Here is a 27,630-nt window from a genome sequence, read left to right as displayed (position 1 = left end):
TGAGAGCGCTGAGAAGTGAACGTAACATCTACTGGCAGCTGGGGACCAAACCACAGGGCATTTGACTGAAGCATCTCTGTAGATTTCTGTCATGGACAGGTGTATACCCAGTGAGTGTTCTACTGGACAGAAGTCTGAAAACCTTGCTTCTAATTTCAGAGCCACCACTAATATACAGTGTGACCTTGGGCAAGTCCTGAACTTCTTTGCTTCTTGGTTTTCTCCCCAGTACAACAAGCGATTAAGCAACGTGACAATCATGTTTATGTCTAGCTATGACATTCTCAAAGTCAGATATGGAATGTAACATTTTTAAGTCTCCTCAGGTAGCAAGACCAGTGCAGTAATTCAGAGGAGCCTTTCCAGGAGCATGATTCTGCCAGAAGGAGCTGAGGTCTTATGAAAGGACAGTTTGAAAGTCAGACAAGCAGAAAAGACTTAAGAGATGTTACAGACATAGATACAGATTAGACATACACATAGATACTGATATAGATAGATACGGATACCTTGTTTCTCCTTTTTTCCATGATTTTTTTCTTTCTTCCTTTCTGCAAAGGTCTTTGGAGCAGAGATAGATTAGAGGAGGGTATCCAAAGTGTGTTCCAATGAACGTATACACAATAACAAAAGAGTTCTGTGCACAAAGGAGTTTGGGAAATGTTTCATTTTATCTTCCACTCTTGAAGAGCCACAACTGTTACTGGCATTTGAAGGCTCTGAGAAGTCCTTCAGTTAAGAGTCTGTTTACTTCTTGTTGAACCCAGGAGTCCTGAGACACATTTGGCTCCAGAGCCTCCTCATCATACCTGTTGACATCCATGGGGCTGGTGTTCCGTGGAAGGTACTCTGGAGCTGGCACAGCATTATTCCCCAGCACTGCAGCTCGGGGCATGCATCTGGGTGAGGCCTGCATGCACTACACTGACTCCTTCTGTCCAGATTCCAATCCATTAAACCTCTGCTGTTCCTTAGTTCCCACCTAACATGAGTCGCATTGTGATCAACTGCATGAGTAATAGCTTATAATAATGATTTAATAGTTTATTGCACTATGGACAATTAGCCAATGATGCCTGGATCCTGTCTGATTGAGATGGAAATCCAGCCATCCATGCACATACGTATTCATGGTCTCACTGAGAGAATATGATTAAGAGGCCTCTGGTTCAGAAAGGTGTATTGAAACATTTGTCTCCTCTTTTGAGATTCCACCAAAGTTATATTAAACAGAGGAATATCAATGGAGAAACAAATTCTGAATGGCAAACAGAGCAGGAGGAGAGGCATGAGCAATTTCTAGAGCACATAGAGAAGACAGAAGCTGTCCATGGAGAAAATAAAGTGGCCATATCCCAGAATGTGCCAAAGAGGTTTAGAACAGAGGAGGACCCCTTTCCGCTGAGAGTACAGATAAGGGATCACCTGAAAGAAAGGACGAGGGTAAAGAGGAAGAATGGAAATGTTTCTATGATTAACCCAAATGGCCTTCATTTTCCCAAAGCATAAGGTAGCAGGCTGCTTAACAACGTGGGGAGGAAAAATCTTCTAAAACTTCAAGTAGAGTGATAGACTTATGGCTGCCAGTGGGAGTATTCATACCCAGGGTGATGCACCCTTTGGGCTGCCATTGGGAAGCAGTCACCTGCAAAGTACCTTGCCCCTGACACTGTCCATCAGGCAAATTCTGCATAGAGGACAAACACCGTCTGTACACATATAGCTCCTGTTAGCCTCCCTAGCCTCTCCTGTTTAAATGTGACAGGGTGATCAATGGTCACTCAACATATGAATAACCCAGCAGCATCAAAAAGAAAGATCATGCCTAGCAAGACAGCCTCTACTTGCCATGAGTTTCCTCCCCTCACCCTTCCGTAATCTGCTGCCACCTCTCTCCAGGAGGCCCAAACCTCCGTTTACTTCTGCACAGTATAAAAACTTCAGTCCTCTGGTCCTTCAAGTCTCATATTTTGTGTGGCTCCCATGCATTTGCACATAAATAAATTTGTATGCTTTTTCTTCTGTTTAAAAATAAAAGAAGAAAAGAGAAAAAGAAAGATCAATATTAAAAAAAGCTGACCCCAGAGAAAACAAAGATAAATCAGACAACTAACAGAAGCTAACTTGAAAGATAAATCTCTTAAGAAAGATTCAAGATTAAGCATGGGGTAAATTATCAGAGAAATAATAAAACAAGATTTGCTAGAGATGAAAGAGGCATGTGTTTTCTGATTAATGCCACAGATAAACTTTTGTATAGCTCTATAGCTAGATACATTGAAAAATGCCACGGATGAATTTTTATACAGATCCATCCGTGGATACATTGTATTGAAACTTTAGAACTTTAAAGTTGAAGATCCCAAAAGCTTCCAAAGAGAATAAACAGATCAATTACAAAGAAATTACAAATAAAACCAACATTAGACTTCTTCTCAGTAACACTGACACTAGAAAACACTGAAGCTAGGTCTTTAAATTTTTGAGGCAAAGTTTCTAATCTACAAACCATAACCAGAAAAGCTACCACCAAATAAATGTAATGAAATAAATATTTCAAATATTCAAAGATTCACAAAGAAATTTCCCCCTGAGGAAGTTGTCTGAAAATGGTGGGACTAACATAAAAGACCCAGTGAAAAGAAATTTCAGAATAATAGCTGTACGATAGGCCCAGAAAGCAATTGATTCAAATCATAAGAGGAAATCAGTGTCTTCAAGAAGAAGGGAAGGGCCGGGCATGGTGGCTCACGCCTGTAATCCAAGCACTTTGGAGGCTAAGGCAGGCGTATCATCTGAGGTCGGGAGTTCAAGACCAGCCTGACCAACATGGTGAAACCTTGTCTTTAAAAAAAAAAAAGAAAAAGAAGAAGAAGGGAGTAATTTTTTTAAGTATATGGATGTGTTCGTGATATGGTAAAGAAGGCAGATACAAAATGAATAGAAAAAAAATCAGCTAGAAATTCTGGAAAGACAAACTGAAAAATATATATATATATATTCTGTTGGGGCCAGGGGAAAACTTCCCCTATGCCTCCCTCTGAAGGTTCACTGGAAAATTAACCCATAAAGGGCAGATTAATTGGAGGAAAAGCACACCAGGTTATTAATGCGTACACAAGAAAAAGTCACAGAGTGATTAACTCACCCCCCAGTGGGATGCAGGAGCTTATTTACCATCTTGAAGTTACAAAAAGAATGGAGACTTGGAGTATGGCCAAAAACAGGTTATGGTAGCAAGACAGGGTATAGGAGGAAGAGATGAGGAGGCTTGGCTAGCAAAGGTGATCTTGTTGTGTAGATGAAATCTCACAGGTAGCGGCTTTCAAATAGAATTGATAATAAATCTTTTTTCAGACTTTTAAAGGTGTCAACCTCTCAGTTAATTTTTCCTAGCTCTGGACAAGGGAAGAGCTGGTTGCATCAGTGCAGATTTTCTACAGAAGCAGATCTTTCCCACAAAAGACAGCTTTGCAGGAATACTTTTGTTTTCTGGCTCTCCAAGCAGCCGTTTGAAAATATGTCAAAGAAATATGCTTTGGGGTAAAATATTTTGATTTCTTTCAGTCCCCACTTTGAAACTTTAACAAGTTTCACATATTTGGCCACGTGTCGTAGCTCATGCCTGTAATCCCAGAACTTTGGGAGGCTGAGGCATGTAGATCCCTTGAGGTCAGGAGTTCGAGATCTGCCTGGCCAACATAGTGAAACCCTGTCTCTAGTGAAAATGCCAAAATTAGCCAAGTATGGTAGCGCACCTGTAATTCCAGCTACTTGGGAGGCTGAGGCGGGAGAATTGCTTGACCCTGGGAGGCAGAGGTTGCAGTGAACTGAGATGGTGCCACTGTACTCCAGAGCAAGACTCTGTCTCAAAAAAAAAAAAAAAAAAAAAAAAAGTTCCACATATTAAAAGCCAAGTTGATGGCTTTGGGGAGATTTGGGTTAGAGGTTGTTAGATAGAGATAGACAAAAAAGTGGGAAAACAAATTGGGATATGCAGAAAAGACTACATTTAAATATATCATCCCATCTCTCTTTAAATCGGTCTTTTATTCCTGAGCATAGATCCGTTTGGTTAAACAATTGTGTTCTATTCCAGGAGGTGGCGTTGCAGGTGGACTAGGCTTTATATATGATGCAGGCAAATGGATCATAAATAAGAGGTATTCCTGTGGAAAAAGGAAAGAAAAGCTAATGTCTGGAATAGTTTATAAACTACTATTTTTAGAGTTTCTGAAGCATCTTCAGATTTCAGTGACAATCTTACACATATTTCTGGATTGTAGTTTGAATTGAGTGGTTAAATGAACTTTGTAAGTAGTCCATATATTATTGGGCATGAAGGCTGTTTATATATAATTTGCTGTGGTCATTTTTCTTGAATTTTATTTAAGTTGCCTATCTTTAGTCTGCAGGGCTTTAAGAAAATCATAGTTTTAATTTCTAAAAATTTCAAGTTAGAAAAATGGAAGAAAAATTGAAAATGTTATTTTGGAGTCTTGTAGCCAAGAAAGAATTCAGGATTCAGTCTAAATTGTGAGAAAATAATAAAAATTCAAAAACAATGGGTGAGGCTAGAATCTCATAACAGGGTTATGAAGAGAGAAAAAAAATCTATAGGGATTTTTTTTAAACCATAATTTTTCTCTCTAGTCCTTTATTTCTACCAAAGACAAATGATGGCAGGACAATCTTATTTGCAAAATAAGTATTAGTTTGATAAAATTTGGCCTGATTGTTTGCATAAAGTGTGGCCAGAACAGTGATTGGCCATAGAGGTTTTTATAAGTTAGCTCTATTGGAACATTTTTACAAGAAATCTAAGATTAGACTTTTTAAAACCTTGAGGCTAGAAAGCCAAGCTAAGGATGTGCCACTAATCTATATCTGTAATACCTGTACAAATTGGGTGAGTTTTTTCCTTCTCAAGGTCTCAAAATATCTGGAGGTTTCTGGGCCTGTCAGAAATGACATATTTTACTTACCACAGGTCAGGAACCTTATAAAGAAACCGTGTAAAAAAGGTATCGGGTCAGACTTTTTAAAGGGTTTCTTATCAGCTCAATAAAGTCAATCTCAATTCCTCAAAGCAGTCTGATCATATTTGAAAATATACCATTTCTGTCAAGGCCTTGGTAAAATAATTACTATATCCAATTTTTGTCCTACAATAGAAAACAAATTCTGATTGAACTTATGTAAATAATTATACTGTCATAAATTAAAAATACTCACAGCTTTTCAAAATTCTGGAGAAATCAGGTAAAGAAAAAACTAAATGTTTTAATTTTGCTCACAAAACTATACCCAGTTGTTGTTGTAAGCTGTAAGTAGCTCAAAAGAAAAAGTTCTCTTAACTTTAGAAAATAAAACATAGAAAGAATCAACAGTGTTTTAAACAAAAAACTCATTAAAAATTATTTCAGTCCTCTCTAGTTCAGTCCCATGTAATTAATTCTTTTCCCACTAAATGCTGTGTTGGCAATTTTCATGAATATGTCAGATTTTTAAAATTAGAATCTTGAATGTTTTTTACCTAGTCCAATGACATGATCTCCAAAGTTATCATAACACCTGTGTTCAAGAGTACCTGTTAGAGTCTTTTCAATGAATTATCTCGAAGAAGCAGCAAATTTTGGACAGTAGGTTGTTATAAACCTATTTTTAAGAGTAATCAATGTAAAAATAATTGTAGATGAAAAAAGACAGAAATAGCTATAGTTAAAAACACAATTGGAAAGAAAATTTGGTTATTTTTGTGGCACACAACAATTTAACATAATAATCTTAATTATTGCTGATAACATATACCAAGACTTATTTCAAATATGACACAAATGAAAATGTGCCACAGTTTTGACAAGTAACAATGCAAGATCGAGAATTCATTTGATCCTGATGTTGGAAATACATCCTGCTTGGAGTAGAATGCATTCTTGGATCTACAGAGAGATTATAAATATACCCCTTATTCACTGCAGTGAGAAATATACAGCCATCAGCATAAAAGGTCTGTTTATTGATTTTCAACACTTAGCATCAACCTATAAACAAAACACAAAAGACTTAATCGTTCTTACACAATCTTGACAAAGTAAAGAAAAGGTACAGCTGATATGGGAGGAGGATGTGGAGGAGAAAAATTACAAGGAAGGGCAGGAAGACTAAATAGCCTCATCTTTATAGTGAGGAAAATCAAGTGATACTGTCTGGAGCTGATGGAACAAGTCATAAATATATAATGTGAAGTTAAAAATGTAAGCAATAAAAGACAGTTTTTAAAATCAAGAACATTTTAAAAATTAAGAATTATAAAAGGGATACTGTTATTTTTCTTATTGTCCTGTCCATGTCTAAAGTTGTCACACCTGCAAGTAAAACTGTGACCGTAATATTTAGAATTATGAAGGCAGCCACCTAAAGAAATTAGAAATCCTTAAGAAAAGTTTTTTCCAGGGTATGGGATATGATCTGGTGGGGCAGAGGTTACAGACAGTTTTAAAAAAATCATTATAAGCTATTCTGTACTATTTGATTCCTTGTCATGTATATTAGTCCATTCTTGTGTCACTGTAAAGGAATACCTGAGACTGGGTAACTTATAAAGAAGAGAGGTTTAGTTGGCTCATGGTTCTGCAGGCTGTACTGGAAGCACGACAATGGCATCTGTTTCTAATGAGGGCCTCAGGAAACTTACACTCATGGCAGAAGGCAACAAGGAGCCAGCATATCACATGGTGGGTGGAAGAGCAAGCAAAAGAGAATGGGGAGGTCCCAGAGTCTTTTAAACAACCAGATCACACAAGACTCACTGAGAAAGGGCTCATTTATCACCAAGGGTAATAAACATGGTATTAAACCATTCATGAGGGATTTCCTTCCATGATCCCATCACCTCCCACCAGCTTCACCTCCAACATTGAGAATCACATTTCAACATGAGATTTTCAGGGACAAACACATCCAAACCATATTAATTTCACTCCTGGCCCCCCAAATATCATGTCTTTACATTTCAAAATATGGTTATGCTTTCACAATAGTTCCCTAAAAGTATTGACTCATTCCAATATTAACACAAATGTTCCATGACCACAGTCCAAAGCCTCATCTGGGACTCAAGGCCGAGTTCCTTCCACCTATGTGCTTATAAAATCAGAACAAGTAATTTACTTCTAAGATACAATGGTGGTACAGGCATTGGGTAAACATTCCCATTCCAAATGGAGAAATTGACCAAAAGAAAGGGGTAATATGCATCACACAAGTGTGGAACACAGCAGGGCAGTCATTAAATCTTAAAGCTTCAAAATAATCTTCTTTGACACCATGTATCACACCCACAGCACGCTGGTGCAAGGGATAGGCTCCTAGGGCCTTAGGCAGCTCCACCCTTATGGCTTTGCAGTGTACAGCCTCCATGGCTGCTCCCACAGATTGGAGTTGAGTGTCTGAAGCTTTTCCATGCTGAGGTTATAAGCTGCCAGTGTCTCTACCATTCTTGGATATGGAAGGCAGCGGCCCGCTTCTCACAGCTCCACTAGGAAGTACCCCAGTGGGGACTCTGTGTAGAGGCTCCAACCCCACATTTTTCTTTGACATTGACCTAGTCGAGTTTCTTTGTGGGGCCTCTGCCCCAGTGGTAGACTTCTGCCTGGGCACCTAGGCTTTCCCATACCTCCTATGGAATTTAGATGGGAGCTGCCAAGCCTTCTTCACTCTTGCATTCTGTGTACCAGTAGGCATAGCACCACATGGAAGTGTGGCTTATGCTCTCCAAAGTGGCATCTGGAGCTGTACCTGCAGCCTTTTGAGCCATGGCTACAGCTGGAACAACCAGAATTAAGGAGCAATGTCGTGAGGCTAAGCAGGGCGATAGCACTCTGGGCCTGGCCCCTGAAACCATTCTTTCCTCTTAGGCCTTTTTTTAATTGTCTTGGATAGTATGGGCACCCTTTTAGTCATGCTAATCACTTTAGCAAGTTGCTCCATAGGCAACTTGAATTCCCCCCCCCTGAAAATGTTCTTTTCCTTTATACCACATGAGTAGGCTGCAAATTTTCTAAACCCTTATGCTCTGCTTTCCTTTTAAATATCAGTTTCAGGTTTGTCATTTCTTTGCTACCATATCTGATGATAGACTGTTAGAAGCAGCTAGACCACTCTTGAACACTCTACTACGTAGAAATTTCTTCTGCCACATACCCTGAGTTATCCCTCTTAAGTTCAACCTTCCATAGATCCCTAAGGCATGAACGTACATGGAGCCAAGCTATTTGCTGAGGTGTAACACAGGTTACCTTTACTCTAGTTCTCAATAACTTTTTAATTTCCATTTGATACCTCCTTAGCCTAGTCTTCATTGTCCATATTTCTATCAACATTTTGGTCAAAACCATGTAATTAGTCTCTAAGAAGTTTCAAACTTTCCCTCATCTTCCTGTCTTCTTCTGACCCACCCCCCACCCCGCCCCTCCCCACCCCACAAATTCTAACCTCTGCTTATTACCCAGTTTCAAAGTTACTTCTATAGTTTCAGGTATTTTTATATCAAAACCCCACTCCTTGGTACCAATTTTCTGTATTAGTTCATTCTTGTATCACTGTAAAGGAATAACTGAGGCTGAGCGACTTATCAAGAAGAGAGGTTTAGTTGGCTCATGGTTCTGCAGGCTGTACTGGAAGCATGACAGTGGCATCTGTTTCTAGTGAGGGCCTCAGGAAGCTTACACTCATGGCAGAAGGCAGCAAGGAGCCAGCATGCCACTTGGTGAGAGCAAGGGCAAGAGAGAAAGGAGGGGAGGTCCCAGAGTCTTTTAAATAACCAGATCTCACATAATTAACTGAGTGAGAACTCACTTACATGAAGGGGATGCAGCTAAACCATTGCTGAGGGATCTATCCCCATGATCCAATCACCTCCCACCAGGCCCCATCTCCAACATTGGGAATCACATTTTAACATGAGATTTGGAGGAACAAACACATCCAAACCACATCACCATGTTACCACCATATTACTTTGATTTTTAGGATCACTGAGTACCTACCATATGGCAGGCATTGCATTGCATACCAGACACTTAGAGGTGGTAGCAGCCTGATCGCAGAAACATCTAAGAAACAAATGATGCTAGCACAGGAGCCCTTCCTAGAGATGTATTTGGGTAAACTGGGAGAGAGGAAGGCAGGGCAGTTAACCACAGCTTTCTTCCTTACTTCTCAGCAGGAAAGTTCATGGAGTATTTGGCCAATTGATTAAAATTGTTGCTATATAACCCTCAGAGAGGTGAATTATGAGAAGAAGAGCTTAGGACTTGGGGGCTTAGAGAGTTGACTCAATTTCTTTAGATTAGTACTATTCTAGGCAGGCAGATAGAATTACTGACAGTTCAGGGCTGTAAGAATCCTTAGAGAGACTCTATCCAGCCCTTTCATTTTACAAAGGAAGCTTGGCAGTAGCAGAGCTACTCTAATTCAGTCCTTCCGATTCCAGGTTTAGTCCTAGATCAAAGAAATTCCAGATTAAGACACTCATCAACACAGGGAACTGCTATTTATTACATACCTGCCTTGAGCAGGGGCAGTACCGCCCACTTGATACTGTTATTTAATTTAATCTTCACAACAACCATATGAGGTGGGCTATGCCTATATTAAATTTGAGCAAACTAATATCTAAAGTGCTTGAATCATTTGTCGAAGGTCAATAACTGAACAGATATAAAAGAGTTTGACTGCTAATTTCATGACCCTTGGGGTTTGGCCCATAATTTGAGCCCTGCTGGTTGGGATGAGAGCAGCACATTCCTATACTGGTGACCAGAGGTAAAAATAATAACCATTCCATATTTAATCATTAAACATATCAACACAATGCATAATAAAGGAAACATGGTCGTGGTGCTGTATGAGCAGAGCTCTTTGATCTGCCTCTCCACTCTCCCATGACCACACTGGGTGAAGGTCTGTGTGCTGCTAGACCATCCTTAATTAGATAGGACCCCAGGAGGCTTCGCCTAGCACCAAGCTATCCAGAGAAGAATAAATGGGAATGGAAAAGAGAGAGAGGAGAGATAAATTCTTACTGACTTTAAAAGATTTATGCTGACAATATCCCAAGGAGCTTATGAAATGTATTTTTCCCTTTTTTTGGTAGAGTAAAGCTGCTGATGAAGAGATAGCTCTCAACTATAGAGTTTCATGGAGAGTAAAAAATACTTTAAGCTCAGTCACTTATTGATAGTCTGGTTGCAGAAAATAAGATTCATATAAACATCATCTCACATATTAGAACTGGAAAAATAATCTATCTTCCAGTCTTTGAAAGAGTTTCATTATTGAGGTACCAAATTATGGGGACAAAATTTACATGCATGACCACACCCAAGGGTGGAGAGGAGCAGCGACAGAAGAGCCCCCTAGCCCCAATACCCCAACACACACCTGCAGCTGGATTTTTTAGCTTCTTGTACATGTCCACATGCGTGCAACTGTAATCTTTCTGAGAAGAAGGGGGATACCTTTTTCATTTTGCCCCCGTTCTTCCCTTCAGTAGCTCAGAAAACTCCTGCTTTCTATTCAACCTTCTGCCAACTTGAGAACATCAGAGAATGATCTCAGACCAGGGCACAGTTGCTGCTCCCTTATGTGTAAATTATTATCGGACATGGGACTGGCTTTATCCTAACCTCAGACCACACCCCCAAAGAATCTGGAGCAAGACTTTGTCCCCAGAGATACTTTCAGGGTCCTCACATGCTTTGTACACTACCCTAGTATTGGAAACCCCAGTCATCCACCCTCAACACATTGCCTTTGCTCACAACAGTAACATAGTAAACCCTTCAAATTTGCAGTTAGTCACATTCTTGCCCTTGCGTGAACTTGCGATGCAAGATGAGATTTGGTCAATATTAATTCCCCCTTTCCCCTACCATCCAGATCAGTTCTCCTGAAGCACCAGTCTGATGATGCCATTCTCCTGCTCAAAATGTCTGGCTCTCTATTACCCACAAAATAAAGCTAGAAATCTTCAGCCAGGAAGCAATGCTCTCTATGGTCTGGCTCCACCACCTACCACCCTGGCCTTTCTCGTTTCCCAGTCTTCTGTCCAGCGTCCTGCTCTGCAGCCAAACATCATCTACCTTCATGTCTTTACTCCTCTTCCCTTCAACTTCTGTGTAGTCTATTCTGCCAGTATCTTTTTTTTTCTCTCCCTGTAAGACCCGGCTCGAAGATCTTCCTCTTTGTGGATCTTCCCACCTGGACCTCCTGTCTCCTCCTTCCTGAAGGCTCCCAAAGTATTTTGCCTGGATGTGTGTCTGACTTTATGACCTCTATTTGTGCTGATAGTTCTTGCAGACATCTCTTCACTCCTGCCAGACCTGGGGTTCCCTGAAGTCCACAACTGTGTGTGGTTCACATCTGTGTCTTCAGGGCAAAGCCAGTGCTTGAATGTTTGCTCAAAATAGGCATCCAATAAATGGAAGCTGAGAGCAGAATGGAGTAAGGAAAGGACTGAATAAATGGATTTAGTCTGGTGCCAATGTGCCCCTCGTTCCCCTTTCTGCCCCTCTGACTTCCAAAGCTATACATCCTGGCCACAGGGTACCTTGGCCATGTTTTAGGCTGAAGTATACAGCAGGCCAGTGAGAAAGATACAAGGGGAAGAGGGCTGTTTAGGAGTCCAGAAATCTGGAGTCTGGTCTTAACCTTCAAACTAAGACTTTGGACAAGTCATTTCCCTATCTGAATCTCTAGTCTGCTTCTCTAGGAAATCAAGAGGACTGAATTAGATGATCTCCCCAATTCCTTGTCTTTGGTTCTAATCCCTTTTATTTTCTTCTGTGTCCATGACAAGAATGTTTCCTCCACCGCAAAATACTGTTAATAATGTAGGTTATTTACTGACGGCTGTAGTACTTTCGCAGAGCACTTTTCTCATGCCCATTTGCCATGCTGAAACTTCTCAACAAGTACAGTGGGTTCACGTTCTTGATCCAGCTGAGACACAGGCTTGTGCTTCTTTCAGCCTGATTTTAACCAGAAGTCACTTTTGCCTACTTTAAGAATGTTGCAAATCTTCAATTCCTGGAACAATACCTTCTTTTTGGATAATGCTTTGTCTTGGTAGGAATCCCACTCTTTTATCTGCACCATTGTTTATTGCAGGCTGCTAGTTTCTTTGCCTATTTGGGAAATTGGGTTATCTGCAGAAGGAGACCTTGCCAGGAGTAGTTTAAGAAGACTGAGTACTCATGAGCTGCTTCCCACTGTGGAAGTCAGGGATCGTGTTGAAATAGATTTTCACTGCAAAAGGAGCAGCATCTAATGGTCCAAAACTTCAATGCAGAAGTGCAGCAAGTAAAATTAATGTATCAGAGGGATGCCTGGAACAATATAATGGTACTGTGGTTTTATACTGACAGTAATCCCCATGAATGTAGGTTTCTTGCAGGTCACTTGGCCTGTGCTACTGGAATCAGGATTGGCTTGCCCCAGAGGGAAACTCTGCCACGGGCATGACACCAGGGGGGATTTGTAGGATTTGCTGTGGAGACCAGTTGCAAGTTCACATGACTCATAAACTCAAGAGCAGAAATGAACCTTAAGAGATGATTGAGTTCAGCCAACCCTCTCACCCCATTTTACACAGGAGGAAACCGAAACCTAGGAAAGTTAATGCTTTTCCCAAGATCATTCAACTAGTAAGGGAGGGAACAAGAGTCTTCCGAAATAGATGTTTTTCTTCCTGTTTTACAGATGAAAAACTTAAGGCTCTAGGACGCAGAAGTAGGAAGTAGGGGAGCTAAGCTTAGAACCGTGGTCTGCCTGATTATAAGGCCCATGTCCCCAACCACTGTCCCTCTGCATCAGGCTATACTATTTACAAAGAAAATCTAAGAGAGGAGGAAGAAGGCTGGGTGCATGCAGAGAAGGAGATAACGACCTTCCGCATCTCTGACTTTGATGCTGTTTGTCTTTATGTCCTGCCACAGAGCTACCACTGGTCTTGCCTGAACACATCTTCAGATTCATTTTCCCTGTCTCTTTCCAGGCTCCTTCCTCCTCCTCAACACCTCAGCTGACTCCAAGCACACCATCCTGAGTCCGTGGATGAGGAGCAGCAGTGAGCACTGCACGCTGGCCGTGTCAGTACACAGGCACCTGCAGCCTTCTGGAAGGTACGTCGCCCAGCTCCTGCCCCACAACGAGGCTGCAAGAGAGATCCTCCTGATGCCGACCCCAGGGAAGCATGGGTGAGTACTTCTCAATCTCCAAAATTGATTTTATACCAGGTGATTTGGCTTTTGGCTACGAATTTCTAGAGTCTGTGACATCTGGTTACACATTCACAATTGTCCGTTAATTGGTAGGTCCAGCTTGAGCAATTACTACTAATATCTTTTGGGTAGTATCTTGGGTACTGAATTGTGGGCCCCTCTGACTGCCCTGGCTAGTAGCCCTTCCAGAGGCCAGATGGCCAGCTGCTAGAGTGGGCATTTCATGAGTGGGTGTTTAAGATGTTCATTTCTCAAAGTTGAGATGAAGCCAAGAATAAAACAGACAAAGAAATGTTGAAAGGCCAAAATGAAAGTAATTTAATATGGTGGAAACCAAGTTTTACCAGCAGAAGTTGGGCAGGAAGAGAAAGGGCAAAGTATTCTGGCCATCCAAGCAAGTTCTATGGGAGTTTGGTAACCCAGAGCAGGGTTAGTCATGGATACTACACCAGTGTCGATTCAGTAGAGATTGAAACACAGCTTTGTGCTACAACCACCAAGGCGTAGGACAGTGGAATCCTCTAAGCTTTCTGGAGATACTCACTTGCTTACTCAGTGATCCATCAGGCCTCTACAAGTAGTGTCATTGGAAAGCAAACTTGAACTAGGAAACCTGTGTGCCTGGCTTTTGTTTTCCCATTCCATAAGTATAAGTACCATCCTATGACCTCAGTGTTGAGAGACCCCAGATCCGATTACTTTAGCAACAAGGATCCTTCTTTGTGACTTGTTTGCAGGAGAAAAATCCTAAATGTCTATGTATGCTTGGACTTGGCTTCCTTCTAAGAGAATACCTTTTCAGAGGGGTCCCACCTGAACGATGACTCTTACCCACCCTCCATTCCCATGGTGTACGGGGGAGAGATCCTGCCTGTTGCTTTTCCAATAAAGCTGAATGGCCTCCATAGTAATTTCTTGAAAGTCCCCTCCCCACTCCCCACCATTAACCCACCTGTATTTAGTTGCAGTTAGAAGAACTACAAACTGCTGTCTCATCAGGAATGAAATCTTGGCCTCAAAAAGAATACTTTACCCATTCCTAAACTCATATCCATCTTCTTGCCTCTGAAATGCCTCTCTGGGCTGGCTGAGAAGGTCCCGCTACCAAGGACTCTTGCTCTATTCACCAGATATCAGTGTGGCATGGCAGGTGTCTGGGCTGCTCCCTGTTTGGAGCCAGCTGTCCTCCGGCACCAAGTCTCCTTCCAGCACGGCTTTTCTTTCCAGTAAGGAGCCTGGATGGGATGGCCTCTCATCTGAGAGCAGGGCTGTGTGCCATCCTGTAGGTATCTGCTCAGCTCATATTCTGAGAGCTGCGTATTCTGACTTACTGCTCTCAGCATTCCTTCCTTCCCTACCCGGCCTGGCAGAGACCAGGGAGTATGCTTGAGGCCACTAAGCCTTCAGGCAATCAGTCCCTTGTGGTGCTGGTGGTGGTCGGGGGGCTTCACTGACGTCACTGGAAGAGGTGGAGTTGGAGATCACCCTGAAGGGTAGTCTGAGAATACCCATGAGTGTGCCTGAGGGGTTTTAGCACGTCTTGTGTGGCTTGGCCTGTTTCCCTATGTGGCATAGTCCAGAAAGTAACTCCTCGGGTATGACTGGCCATAGGGTCTTGCAAATAGTTTTTCCCTCTTTACCTCCCTATATTCATAACTACCAAGTGAACTCCCATGTAAAGGAGGAGAAAACCGAGGCAGAGAGAGGAAACAGGAAGTGATGTGGTCCAAACTGGACTCTTTCCAGGAAACCTAAAGCCTTTCAGGGAGAAAGGGTGGAGTTGGGAAAGAAAAAGGGAAATATGAAAGAATCTTACAAAAAAAAAGAGAGAGAGAGAGAGATGATTTTGATTATTTGATCTTTCAAGACAAATAAGCCCTGGTGCATGTGATGTCAGTGCCTTCAGGGGCAGCCTTCCCTCCATGTGATGCCATGGCCACCTGCCTCAAGGTCCACCTGGCCACCTAACTCACCCTCTTCCCAAGGCAATGGCTCCATCACCAGAGGAGCTGCTCTGTCCTCTGGAAGGTGTGAGTTGAGCAGGAGAGAGGAATTGGGACTGAGCTGAGGCAAATTCAGTGGCTTGATGACTTTGTCTGGGACCGTCTACATCTGTAGGGGCTTCATCTTAGACCCCAGCTTCATGCATCTCAGGTACTGCGATGTTTTCCTCCAGCCGTGGCAGAGCCATGGAGGAGTTTAGTGATGAGCAGGAGTGATTCCAGATTTAAATTAAAGATGCCTGGCCAGCCTCTTCACCTTCCATGAGATCAATATGGTGAGGGTGGAAGGCGGCAGTAAAAGGACAATCAATGGACTGTCCACTGAGTGCAGAGCTGCTCTCGTGGGTGCCTTGGCCAGATGCAAGGAACAGGGCACTTGCCCAGCAAATCAAAACTTGCCCAGCTTTGCACTGTTCAGAGTTTGGGATACAAAGGTTGGAGATTTGCCTGCTCTCTGATTATGGGGTTATTGCCAGTCTCAAGAATCTCTGGATTTGTACTACTCAGCAGTTTGCCTTGCTGAAAGCTCACTCAGTTTAATGTCAAAGATGATCTCATTAGCATAGCACTCAGAGCAGCGAGGGGGACACAGTGATATCCTGGTGACGTCAACTGTGATGATTATGAATGGGGCTGGCTTCCTCTCATAACAGGAGATGGTGGTTTGGGGACCACTATCTGGAAAACAACATTCCGTGTTTGTAGTAATGAGGGAGGAAGTTGTAATAACAAAGTCGGCTGGGTAGAGCCTGACTCAGAGGAGTGGGCTGGGGAATGACGAGTCAGACGCCATCAAGTTCCCTGGAAACCACTGAGTCGTGAGCAGGCGTTGCCCGCTGTCGAGCACGGGTGGGGCAGGAGCAGCAGCCTGGTTGGAACCACCCCGGGGCAGGAGGCAGGGGAAAGGCAGTTGGAGAAGTACAGCAGCTGCTCCCTTCCTAGTTGCCTGGAAAGCAGCAGGGTATACGAGGTCTAATGAATCACAGAGCATGAGTGGCCATGTTGGCCAAGGCTGCCTGGCTTTGGCAGGAATCTTGCAGGGGACAGACAGATGAGTGCCCGGCCTGCTCATCTGCCCAGCCAGAATGACCAGAGAAGCAAGGAAGCAGAGAAACGGGCTGTCAAACAGCCCAGGCGCAGCTGGTCAGAGAGTCACATAGGCATGGGACATCTTAGCTAGAAATTAGTGACCATAAATTCCCCATGAACTGAATGAACATGGTAATACCTATGTAAAATGAACTCGGAAATGGCATATGGAAAATGGCCTGTATGGTGCCTGGCTGTAGTTGGCACTAATAAACACTAGGTCCTTTTTGGTTCATACATTCATTTCACCATTGTGGATTGAGTGCGTCTTGCGTAGTACGTGCCAAAGATGACACAGCCAAAGACGACAAGGTCACAGCTTACAAGGAACATCTAGTCCAGCAAGGAAGACACAAGCAGAATAGCAACAGCACATGCTTGTGTGGATGTTTTCAAACTGAAGCTTGTATTATTAAGAGGCTGAGCTAAGATCGCTAGTGGCAGATCCTGCAGAAGCAGCCAGCTGGGGAGCCACCTGCTGCACCGCACTGCCATTCTGATGTGTCTTAGAAAGACAGACCCAGCAGCAACTGTCTGTGTGAAATGGGTGCTCTCCTGGATGCAGAAACGGGAGGGTGGTGGCATGTTGGGCTATAGGAGACACTCCCCCGGGCTCCTGCCCAGAAGGCCACCTCGCGTCTTGTTTCTCTCCAAGCACATGGCTTTCTCCCACAGCCGGGGGTATCTGGGGAGTTTATTATGTGTGACCAGAACGACACAGTGTGTGGAGGGAAGAATTGGGCCCTGAGGAAATAGAAGTTGCCAATCATTTGAATTGCTAATACCTGAAAAGGTATTTTAAACCTAAAGTCATGGGGGAAACTCAGGCTTGAGCCAAGATAAGCTACTGGGGCATGTTAAAGCACAAATAAGCCCAGAGGGTGGTGGTAAACTGAAATTCTCTTCAGCACAAAGCCTTGCCTTTCTGCAGGACCTCAACCTCTAGACCCAGAAGATACTTGAGTTTAATCTCCTCCCCTCTCCATGTGGGTTTCCTGATGGGGAATATGAAGCCCAGAGGTGTGATGTGATGGGATGGGATGGGATGTGATGAAGGTCAAACTACAGGCTCAGACTAGGCACAATGGCTCACACGTGTAATCTCAGCACTTTGGGAGGCCAAGGTGGGAGGGTCACTTGTGGCCAGGAGTTCAAGATCAGCCAAGTCAGCAACATGGTAAGACCCCCCTGCCACCTCTACAATGTGTATGTGCATATATATATATATATATATTTTTAGTTAGCCAGGCATCATGGTATGTGCCTATAATCCTAGCTACTTGGGAGGCTGAGAAGGAGGCTTGCTTGAACCCAAGAGCTTGAGGCTGCAGTAAACTATGATCATGCCACTGCACTCCAGCCTGGGTGACAGAGCAAGACCCTGTCTAAGAACAAAACAACAAAAAACTGCAGGCTCATGGCAAAGCCAGGACTCATCTCCACAGTGGCACACTGGAGGGGTCTGTTTCCTAGCTGCCCAGGTGCCCAGCTGCATCAGGAAACCCTGAAACTCACTGCTCTTGGTTTAAAATCTACAGCCACCCTCCCCAAGCAAAGAAAAATTCACGTTCATGCGGGGTACCCACACAGCTGCCGCGCTTACTTAACACAGTCAGTTCTGACCAAAGATCCCAGCTTTGAAACCAGTAACAATCCTAACTGGAAATGTGCCAAGGTAATTTAACTCAAAGGGATATTGATTTGTGGCTATCTGAAGGTGCGGTTTCAGTCCTGATTCTGCCACTAATTTGCAGTGTGGTTATGAACAACCACAGCATTGCCCAGGCTCAGCTTCTTACCTTCTAAAGTGGAGAGTCTGGCTGCCCTCTGCTCCCCTCTTGTGTCCCAGCAGTGCCAGTGACCCATCTTCAGATGCCATCCAGGACTAGGGCAGCAGGAAGTAATTCTCCCTACCCCAAAGTCCTGCTCCCTGGGCAAAGAGGAACCTCCTTACTGGCCCACTGATACCTTCACCACTAACGCACAGAACCTGAATATTCCTGTTAGTAGACAGGCTGAGTGAGAGATGGTGTCAGGGTAAGGCACCTGTGGACAGATGCCACCAGGTATTTGCTTCTGAAAAGGGACCTGATTGCTTTTCCCAGGCTGCTCTGGGTTGAACTTCAGTCAGCCCAGGGCAATGTGGCAAGTCTTGCCAGCTGGGAAAATCAGAGCCTGTGGCATTCAGCCTCCACGGTCAAAAGTTCTCCTCTAATCTGGCCTGCCTGATAAACAAGATCAGGAATAAAAAAGGTGATCATTTATTGAAATTGATGCCCTCAAGTGGCAATGTCACAATGATTTAATTTCAGGCCCAGTTTTTTCTCACTTTCAAAGTCATTCATAGAGTCAGCTTCTCTTTTTTCCCCCATGGTATGAATAACACACTAATAAATATACAATAAGGTCTTTAATGTCTAGGTGATTTACACTAAAAAGAGAGAGCCATTCAAAGGCTCTAAAGATAATTTTTAAAAGCCTTAAAACTCACACTCAGCCTTGTCAGGGGCATATTTCCCAGATACCTGGTTACAGGAACAATTGTGTAGCTCAGAGTTCTCTGAGCACACAGTGGTCAGGAGACTTGGGGTCTAAGTGTTCTTGGAGGAAATTCTTCACATACGATATGAGCTTGGACAAGTCTCAGAATCTCTATAAGCCTCATCTTGGTAAAATGGTAGTATCCGTGCCACTCATGGGGTTGTTGTGGGTTTAAATTAGATTAACATGCAGAGCAGGTGCTAATAGTGCCTACCCCCTGCCTCCCAGGCTGTCCGTCTGAGGGACACCCATCCCTCAGGCTGCTCAGGGTCATGGCAGAGTGGGCAGGAGGAGAGCAGGGTTACAGATTTCATACCCCTCCTTCTCAGAGTAACCGCTTGTGTTCTCCAAGATGGAACCCAAAGTACCAGTCTCACCAACTATACCTGGATTTGCCATATTTCTCCCTACTTTGAGTAGTAATAGTGATGTAACTACTAAAATGCCTATCCTCTTTAGAGGAACTGGACTTTGAGCCATTAATATGGTAGATCTCAAGCTTTAGTAATACAAATTAGAACCATACATTTTACAAAATTCATATAATTGAGTCTCACCTTGAGCCATTCTGATTTTACTCCTCTTGGAATGGGCCACGAGCATATGTATTTTTAGAAAGCTCTGCAAGGATTCTGGTGTGCATCAAAAGTTAAAAATCATGGCTCTAACATCTCAGCTTGAATTGATTGATCACATAAGTGGATAGCTTTATATAACTGTTTACTAAACACTAAGAAGAAAAGTAATAAAGAAAGCTTAAAGACTTGTGTTTAAGGTGGACAGCCATTTATCTCCCACTCATGGGTGGACAGGCTAGTGACAAGGTTTCCACCCCTGGCCTAATCCTGCCTGTGCAGCCCTGACCTGGGGTAGCTGGGGGGTATCCAAGGTCATGAATGTCGCTAGGCTCCACAGGTAGATACACTCTTGACACATCTGTTATTCTCTCTCTGGAAGAACTATGGTTTCCAAGGCCACAAGGGAATGAGAAGAAAACAGATGAACAAGAGAAGCCAAACTTTTTAAAGCCAGAAGGAAGCTGTATCCAGTTCTTTCATTTATCTATCCATCCATCCACCATCCATCTATCCAGCCTTTCCTCCTATCCACCCATCCACCCATCCATCCATCCATCCATTCAGCCATCCATCTACCATCCATTCATCTGTGCTCTTTGCACTTCACTTATTGACTCTCATCTAGGTCCCATGTTAACAACAGAGCCACAACCCTCCTTTTTGTTCTCAAGAAGCAGATACTATATTGTTAATATTTGTGGTATATATCTGTACAGTGCATGTTCAGTTTGCCAAGCGATTCAACATCCATCAACTCATTTCACCTTTACTATGATCTGTACCATACACATTATTCACTTCCTTTATAGATGGGTAAACCGATTCTCAGAGAGCTTCCATAATTTGCCTGCAGTCATGGGTAACGCAGGGGAACACAGCTCTTCTGGGCCCATTTCTTTTCTCACGTTGTTTTCCCAAGAGATCCTTGAACCCTGGCATCATGCCTGGCTCTGAGGAGACTAAGAGCTGTTCTTATCCAACTATGGTGTGTATGCAATCGTTCCTGGCCACGCGCGTGCACACGCGCGTGCGCGCACACACACACACACAGCTCTTCTCAAGAGGACTCTTGTGATATTTGGTCATCTAATTCTGGGCCACAAGCCTTGAAGAATGAGACTCTGGGTTGCACACCTTTTTATGCTAGCAGTGTCCGGCACAGTTCCAAGCACATTGTAGGGGTTCTATGTTAGGTGGATGGATACCATATCAATCGAAGCCAGTTCTAAAACCTAAGCTCTGGGTCTAAAAATTAAAGCCCTGCTCAAGATCACAGAAGAGTCTCTGGAAAGATGAAAAGTATTTTCTCCCTGCCCTCCACCCACACCCAGGGATAAATGTGTAACCCTCCCTGGGGCTCAAGAAGCAGCTGTCAAAATGCACCTCAACTGTGAAGGTTGCCATAAAGTACAAAGGACGATTCCTTTCCTGGCAGGTACAACTTTTACTCACGATTGCTTTCATTGATGGGTATCAAAAAAAAAAATGAAAAGACCATCAGCTTCTGCCAGTTGTGACCTTCAAGATTTGACAGCTGAAGGCTTGTAGTGAGGCTCTTTTGAGCCGCTGCTTTTGCTTTCTCACTCTGCCCTGGATATTTGATGGATTGAACACCAGGATGATGAGAGAACTATGAATACCTATAACCCCATGGCTTGTCACAATGGCGTCTTGGCCAATCCCATAATGATAAATATATATTGTATACAAAGAGAAGTCAAAATGCATAGAAACAGACACTTCTCATCTCAGAGGTGTTAACTGAGCCTTACCATTTCCCGATGGGGAGGGAGATGGTAAAAATAGGTGCAGGAATTTTAGCAACAGAACACTGGTGTCAAGAAATTCACTCAGTTCATGTGTGCATTCTGTCAACAAACGTCTATGAGTCATGCTTGATCCTAGGCACTGGATGGACTCTGGAAGTTCATTCAGCCTTCAATGGGCTCCCAACGAGGTTTAGAATTGGATGACAAGACACAGTTATGATGCCATCAGGAAAGGGATGTAATGGGTGCTACACATTGGGTGCTATGGGAATGCTGGTGACTGTCAGGCAAGGTAGCCCTGAGAAGAGCACTTGAGCTGGCTCTGCAGCAGGGGAGGGGTGTCAGGTGGATGATGAGAAGAAGTCATCCTACACAGAAAGTGCACGTGTGCAGAGGACAGCCTAAGGACACAGGTGATGAGCTGTGGCCATGATGCTCTTGGTTTCTCCCTCCCCCTCCCACCCAGTTCCTTATCCTGGCTCTCAGAGTGCTCACTGTCATGTGTTTGTGGCCACTGGTTTATGTGGCAAGAAAACCCATCCTTCTCCACAAAAGCAGTCCTCAAACAGCAAAGCCTCATCCCGGGGCCCCACGATCACCACCACCTCTTCTTGTAGCAAATGTCCTGCTGCAAACACTCAAAAGACCTCCCTCTGAGTTCAGGCACTTCCCTCATTTCCACATTTTCCCTTGTAGTATCTTCTTCCCCGGTGAAAACTCCAAGTACCTATATTGACAGTCCGTGCATGCAACGTTTTTTACCCCAGCACAAGTGGGTTCTATTATATGAGCCAGGACTCCAGGATTGGCCTATTTCCCCTTCACTCCCCAGTTTGCAAGAAGAGTAGCCATGGATGGGGATGGAGGTTCTTCGTGGATTGCCCTTAACCCCTGTTCCACTACAGAAACCCTTACACACGCAGTGTCCCCTCCTCTGAAAAGCCCTTTTAGGGTTTCTCAAATAGCATTGACCACGCAGCCTTGCGACCATCCAGTTACCAGCTTGTCTTTCCCCACAGTTGACAGTGACCCAGTGTGCGCTTCCTGTTGGCTCCTAAGTGCCAACACGTGAAAGACAGGGAGAGAATGAGGCTGCTGGGGAAGGGACAGGACCCGGCATCCCAGGCAGGAATTCACCTCTCTTCCTTCATTCCCCATAATTTGTATGATAATGAGGAAGAGAAAGAGGAAGATTCACTAGATGCTTGCTCTCTGGTGTCAGGCATTGTTCTAAGCGCTTTGCATGTGTCAGCTCATCTAATATTACGTGTACCACCACTTGGTGAGGGAGGCACTAGCGCTGCCTCTTTTACAGTGGGAAAGTTGAGGCTCAGTGAGGCTAAGTAACCTGCCTAGAGCTGCACAGCTTGTAAGGAGTAGACTGGATCTGAGCCCAGCTAATTCAGCTCCACCGTCCCTGCTCCCAATCACCACTCTGTAGGTGGCAGCTACCTTATTGCCAGCTGATAATTAAAGATATATTCTTATGTGTTCATCATTATTAATCCTTATTTATTCTTTATAAATACCCAGCTGCATTTTTTATAGTGGTATGCAATCCTTCCTGTCCACAATAAAGGGCAAAGTTATAAGGCTTTGATGCACAGAAGCCTGTTTTAGAGAGCAGGCAGTCCTGAGACTTACGTCCAGCCCTGCTGAAGATCGTGAAGCGTCTATCCAGAAAGCCTGGCCTCAGCTCTCCTGTCTCCTCACGCTCCATTCTAACGCAGTTGCCTTCACCTTCAGAACCAAGTCTGTGGAGAGGAGATGGAATTGGGTGATGTGATTACCAGGTATTTAAGCTGTAAAGAAACTGTCTAGGCAACTGGAGCTGATGGCCGTGACCTGCCTAGTAGCGCATTTCCCTTCTGCATTCACACTCAGCCTCAAAGCAAACCTCCTTCTTTCTCTTTACTTGGCCTACTTCTAGGTTTGTGTTTTCCTCTTTGTTTATTTAGAGAACCACACACATATGCCTAGCTAAACTCCTGGCTTTTACAGAAATGTGTTCTCTTATGGTTCATAGCCTTAGTTAAGAGCCATAGCAGCCTTAAGATTTTGAATTCAAAGGGCTTCACAAAGTCTACATACAGATTTCTATTCCTAGGAGAATCTCACATCAGTAAACTCAGTGAATGAATGATCCCACTGCTTTCCAATGACTGGTTGTGTTCCCCCTGCCAGTGGGGAAGTCTTACAGTGGTAGGAAACGGGAGGGTCCCTAAGGGAGGCCACTGAGAGCAGGCTGAGCCCAGGACATGAAGTCTACTATTGCCAGTGGCTGAAGATGTTTCTTCAGATCAGTCACCCGAGGGCACCAGGGTACCTGAGGATCTGGGACCTTGCTCCACCCTGCAGGGCAACTTAGCTCAAATGATGCACATATAATAGGAGTCCAAGGAAAGAGCTATGGGCTGTGCTGCTTTTTTCTTAGCCCCACTATGTGATCCAGGCTTTCAATTCACCCATAGGAGTGTGAAGGAGAAGCCACGGTCAAATTGGTATTTGCTGTTCATTCTGTGAAACATTCCTGCAGTCATAGAATGATCACCTCAGTGACTCTTCCTGGGCATCAGGAAGCCCCAAATTGGAGCAAATGAAGACCTGGATAAGAGAACTGACAAGTGAATATCACGGGCTGTTAATCTTCAGCCTCAGATCCTTCAGGGGTTCCCTGTGAAACCCAGCACCAAGTCTGAGCTGTTTAATAGCATGACACTCAAAGCCACTGATCAAGCCTCACCCCTCTTGAGCCTGGCTCACCCCATTTCTCTGGACCCATGATTCATTCATATCAAACTACTCACAGTTGCGCCCCAGCGAAGCAAGCCAGTTCTAGCCCTCTTGCCTTCCCTCACCTTCCGATCATCAAAAACAATCCTTCTTCTCCTTCAAGAAGAAATCTCTTAGCTCCTTTTCCACAAAGCCTTTCTTGAGACCCCAGACCCTCTGTGAGTGAGCTGACTGCACCATCATCTGCTGCCTGTTCCACATCTCTATTGGTGTTCTCACAGCACTGGACCATGTTTGTTCTTTTACGTGTCTTCCTCACCCATCAGGTACCCTAAGAATAGGGGTGGGCATTATTTATCACTGTATCTGCAGTGCCTGGCACAGCACTTGACTCATAGTCTGTGTTAAATAAATTCTTATTAAACGAACTAATTAATTGGACCAGAAACTATTTGAAAGCTTGAGACATGGTTTTAAGAATGCATCCAGAATGCTCTTGACCAAAATTCTGTCTCTGTTCTTGATAACAACTCACTTCCTTCTGCCCAACCTTCGATAGAATGACTGTCTTCAGCCTGGGTTACCTCCATTTGCGGCCCTAAGCATCTCACACCACCAACCAAATGCTGGCCTCTGTTAGTCTCAGAAATGAGATGGTTTCCATGCTCAGTGTTTGCCCTGTCTGTACGCCTTTTAGTTCCTCCAATTTTCTGAGCTATTTCCTGCATATTTCCTGTTCTTCCAATCAGGTCTTCTACTTAGTAATTTTCCCCCAGTTAGTTTACTAGTCTTTACATCACCACTTAACCACACTGACTTCTGTTGAGTGTTTTATCTTTTCAGATAATTTAGGATGAATTCCAATTGCATTCTGTCCAACTGTTCCCTAAAGATTGCCTCCATGATTTTGTTTCTCTTAGGACTAAAATTTCTCTCTGACTGTATTAAATTCTAATCAGCATTCTGTTGGATGTTCACCTGCAGACCTAAGAGTGACTTCCCTGTCTGGCATGTTCCAGCCGCTCTCTCAGTGGCCTGGCCACCTGCCCTGGGAGCTTCCTTGTGCCCATTGGCTCTCCTCTCAGTAGACCCAGATGACTTCCATTTCTAAAAAGCCTCACTTGTCTAACAACTTTCTTATTTAATCTCTGCCACGTTATGTAACTTACAGATAAGTCTCCGGGGTTTGGGGAGCTGGTGGCAGCAGGTACATTGTGTGTGGGATGTGAGCCAGGAAATTTGGTTGTTGGCAAAGCCAGAGATCAGATGGAAATAAAAACTCCTGCGTTTTGTCATTTGTCCATAGTTCTTAGTCTTTGGCCTTCATCCATGACTGCCTCTCCAATTTCACATTCTTACATGACTGTTTATGGGTTAAAGGCATAATCTAGTTAGCAGAACCTGAAAAATATTTCAATCATTCTGAAGCAGAAATGAACCTTAAAAGTAATTAAATTCAAATTAAATTCAAATTCTTTATCCTGTACCCCAAACCAATGCAAGAGGCTCTTCCAAAGCTCATCTGGCCTTGACTTGCCTGGCTCCAGCAGCAGAATGCTCACCACCTTGCAAAACAGACCAATCCATTGTAGAGCAGCTTGAACTCCCAGTAGAACCTGCTGATGGCCCCTTGGCTTTATAACTTTGGAAAGGTATTGAATGTCTCTAAGGTTATTCAATGCCTTCAAACCTCTTGTGTTGCATACACAAACCTTGTAGGATCTTTATGAAAATAATGCTTTTAACGATGATAGCCAATGTGTATTGAGTGTTTACCATGTTCTTCTTACAAAGGCATATGATTTCATTTACTACTACAATTTCCCTATGAAATAGAATGTGATACACGGCACCTAGAATCAGATGAGTACCCAACATACGTTAGTTCCTTCTACTTCATCATGATCTGGTTGGTCCTCTATTTGTCCTCTAGAGTCACACAGAGCAAGCTTACTTTCTCCTAACAAGGCAGTCTGTCTTTCTCTTTGAGGACAGTTTTTATATCACTTCTTCACTTTTTTCCCAGGCTAAGTATTTTAGTCTCTTCTACAGTGTATTTGCCAGCCGTATTGTTCAGGTGCAATCTTACCAGCAAAGGAATCAGGGGGGCTTGTTCTTCAGTGATCTGGAACCTCCACCCTCTGATGTGGCTTAAGCCTGGCTTCCCCTTTTGCTAGCTTTATTCTGCATTTGAACCCCAGCCGCCTAAGTTGACACCATTAGGAGCCATGAAAACTGCTGCAGCATTTCATTAAAACCATTTCTTAGACTATTTGATTTTTTTTTTTTCCAAATGGACAATCCTCAAGTTTTTCTTGCAGGCAAAGAAGCCCTTTCTTGTTCACTATTGACATTCCCAAAAATGTCTGATTTGGAAAGAAATTTAATTCTGGCCCCAGCTTTCACATCACTTTGCTTTGTTTGTCATCCCTGTAGCCTGCCAGCTTTGCCCCTTTATTCCCCTAATTGCCAGAGACATTTTTATACTGAGTAAATTGCATCAGGCCCACTGCAAAATGAATCAATTTGGGAAGAGTATGAGCTGCACTGTTGTCTTAAGTGTGCATTAACATTTAGATGTGTTATTTAAGATGGGCCTGGAGTTAGTGCCAGAGAGACAGCCGCATACCTATTCTGACTCATTCTCTGCTATTGGACTGCACAGAAGGGACCTGGGGAGCCCTGCAGCCCACCACCAACCCTGTTTTATTCTCCGTATCTCCAGGGAGGGCTTGAACTAGGTGAAAACTTTTAAGAGCTCAGGTTTGGGAAGTAAATTTATAAACGGAGTTTGACTTGGTGATCTCAGAGTGAAATAAAGACGGGTGGAGGAGGAGCTGAAGGGAGGAGAGGTTCTCCTTCTCTGTCAATCATACACCGTGCGCACACATGACATCTAGGTTTAAATACAAATCATACAGCCAGAAGTCTTTGGAGGTAAAACAAAGCATACACAAAAACACGACGGACACTGGTCAATGCTCTAGTTTAAAAATTAAGCCATGTTCTGGAACTGGTGAAAAAGCAAGGCAGCAATCCTGATAATCATGTGGTGATTTGATGAGCTAATTCTTTTATCATCAGGAGAGTCAGATAATATCTCCATTAGTAGCAGGAGGTTTAAAAATTGGAGAGAGTGGCAACACCAGGACAATAGCCTGATTAATGCTTTTTCAATCACCTGGGCTCATGGCCTAAACTGGTAATGGACTCCATCCATCAAAAAATTATTCTATCTGGCATCCTGGTTGCTGAAGAAACCTGGGCATCCTCATAGAGTATTGGTTAAATGATTTAATGTGGATGAAAGCTCTTAACACAGTACCTCAGTAAAAGCTGCTTGAATCTATTCAGAATATTTTAATATATGTTCAGAGATATAATGACCCACTAGATACACAAGAGAAATAAAATATCAGTTGTGTAATGAAGATCTTGAAGCTCTGAGATTTATGATTATCAGCAATGTGAGTGTGGCACCTTCTGGGGTAGATTAGTCTGAACCCCCTGTTCCTGAGGGTCACTTCTCTCTGAGCTGCCCCTAAACCTCTGTATGTAACAGCCCTAGTCCCATGGAAGCTCACTGGCTGTGTGTATTTCTATCCACTTTTCCCACTGCAGCCTCAACTTC

The 27,630-nt window shown here is 43.5% G+C and overlaps 1 protein-coding gene across 1 annotated transcript in view; it reads left to right on the top strand.

Annotated features, from left to right (window-relative positions):
* The window catches only part of ALK (ALK receptor tyrosine kinase), a 756,557-nt gene that overhangs the window by 381,307 nt on the left and 347,620 nt on the right, over positions 1-27,630 (top strand). The window contains exon 4 of the mRNA XM_032239194.1: positions 13,061-13,262. Coding sequence (XP_032095085.1) covers positions 13,061-13,262 — 202 coding nt within the window. The remainder of the gene's footprint in view (positions 1-13,060; positions 13,263-27,630) is intronic.

The sequence above is a fragment of the Sapajus apella genome, unplaced genomic scaffold, assembly GCF_009761245.1.
Source record: "Sapajus apella isolate SASKATOON/1434 unplaced genomic scaffold, GSC_monkey_1.0 scaffold44, whole genome shotgun sequence".
Classification (NCBI taxonomy): domain Eukaryota; kingdom Metazoa; phylum Chordata; class Mammalia; order Primates; family Cebidae; genus Sapajus; species Sapajus apella.
Note: the sequence above shows the minus strand (reverse complement) of the source record. Positions and strands in the feature narration are given on the sequence as shown.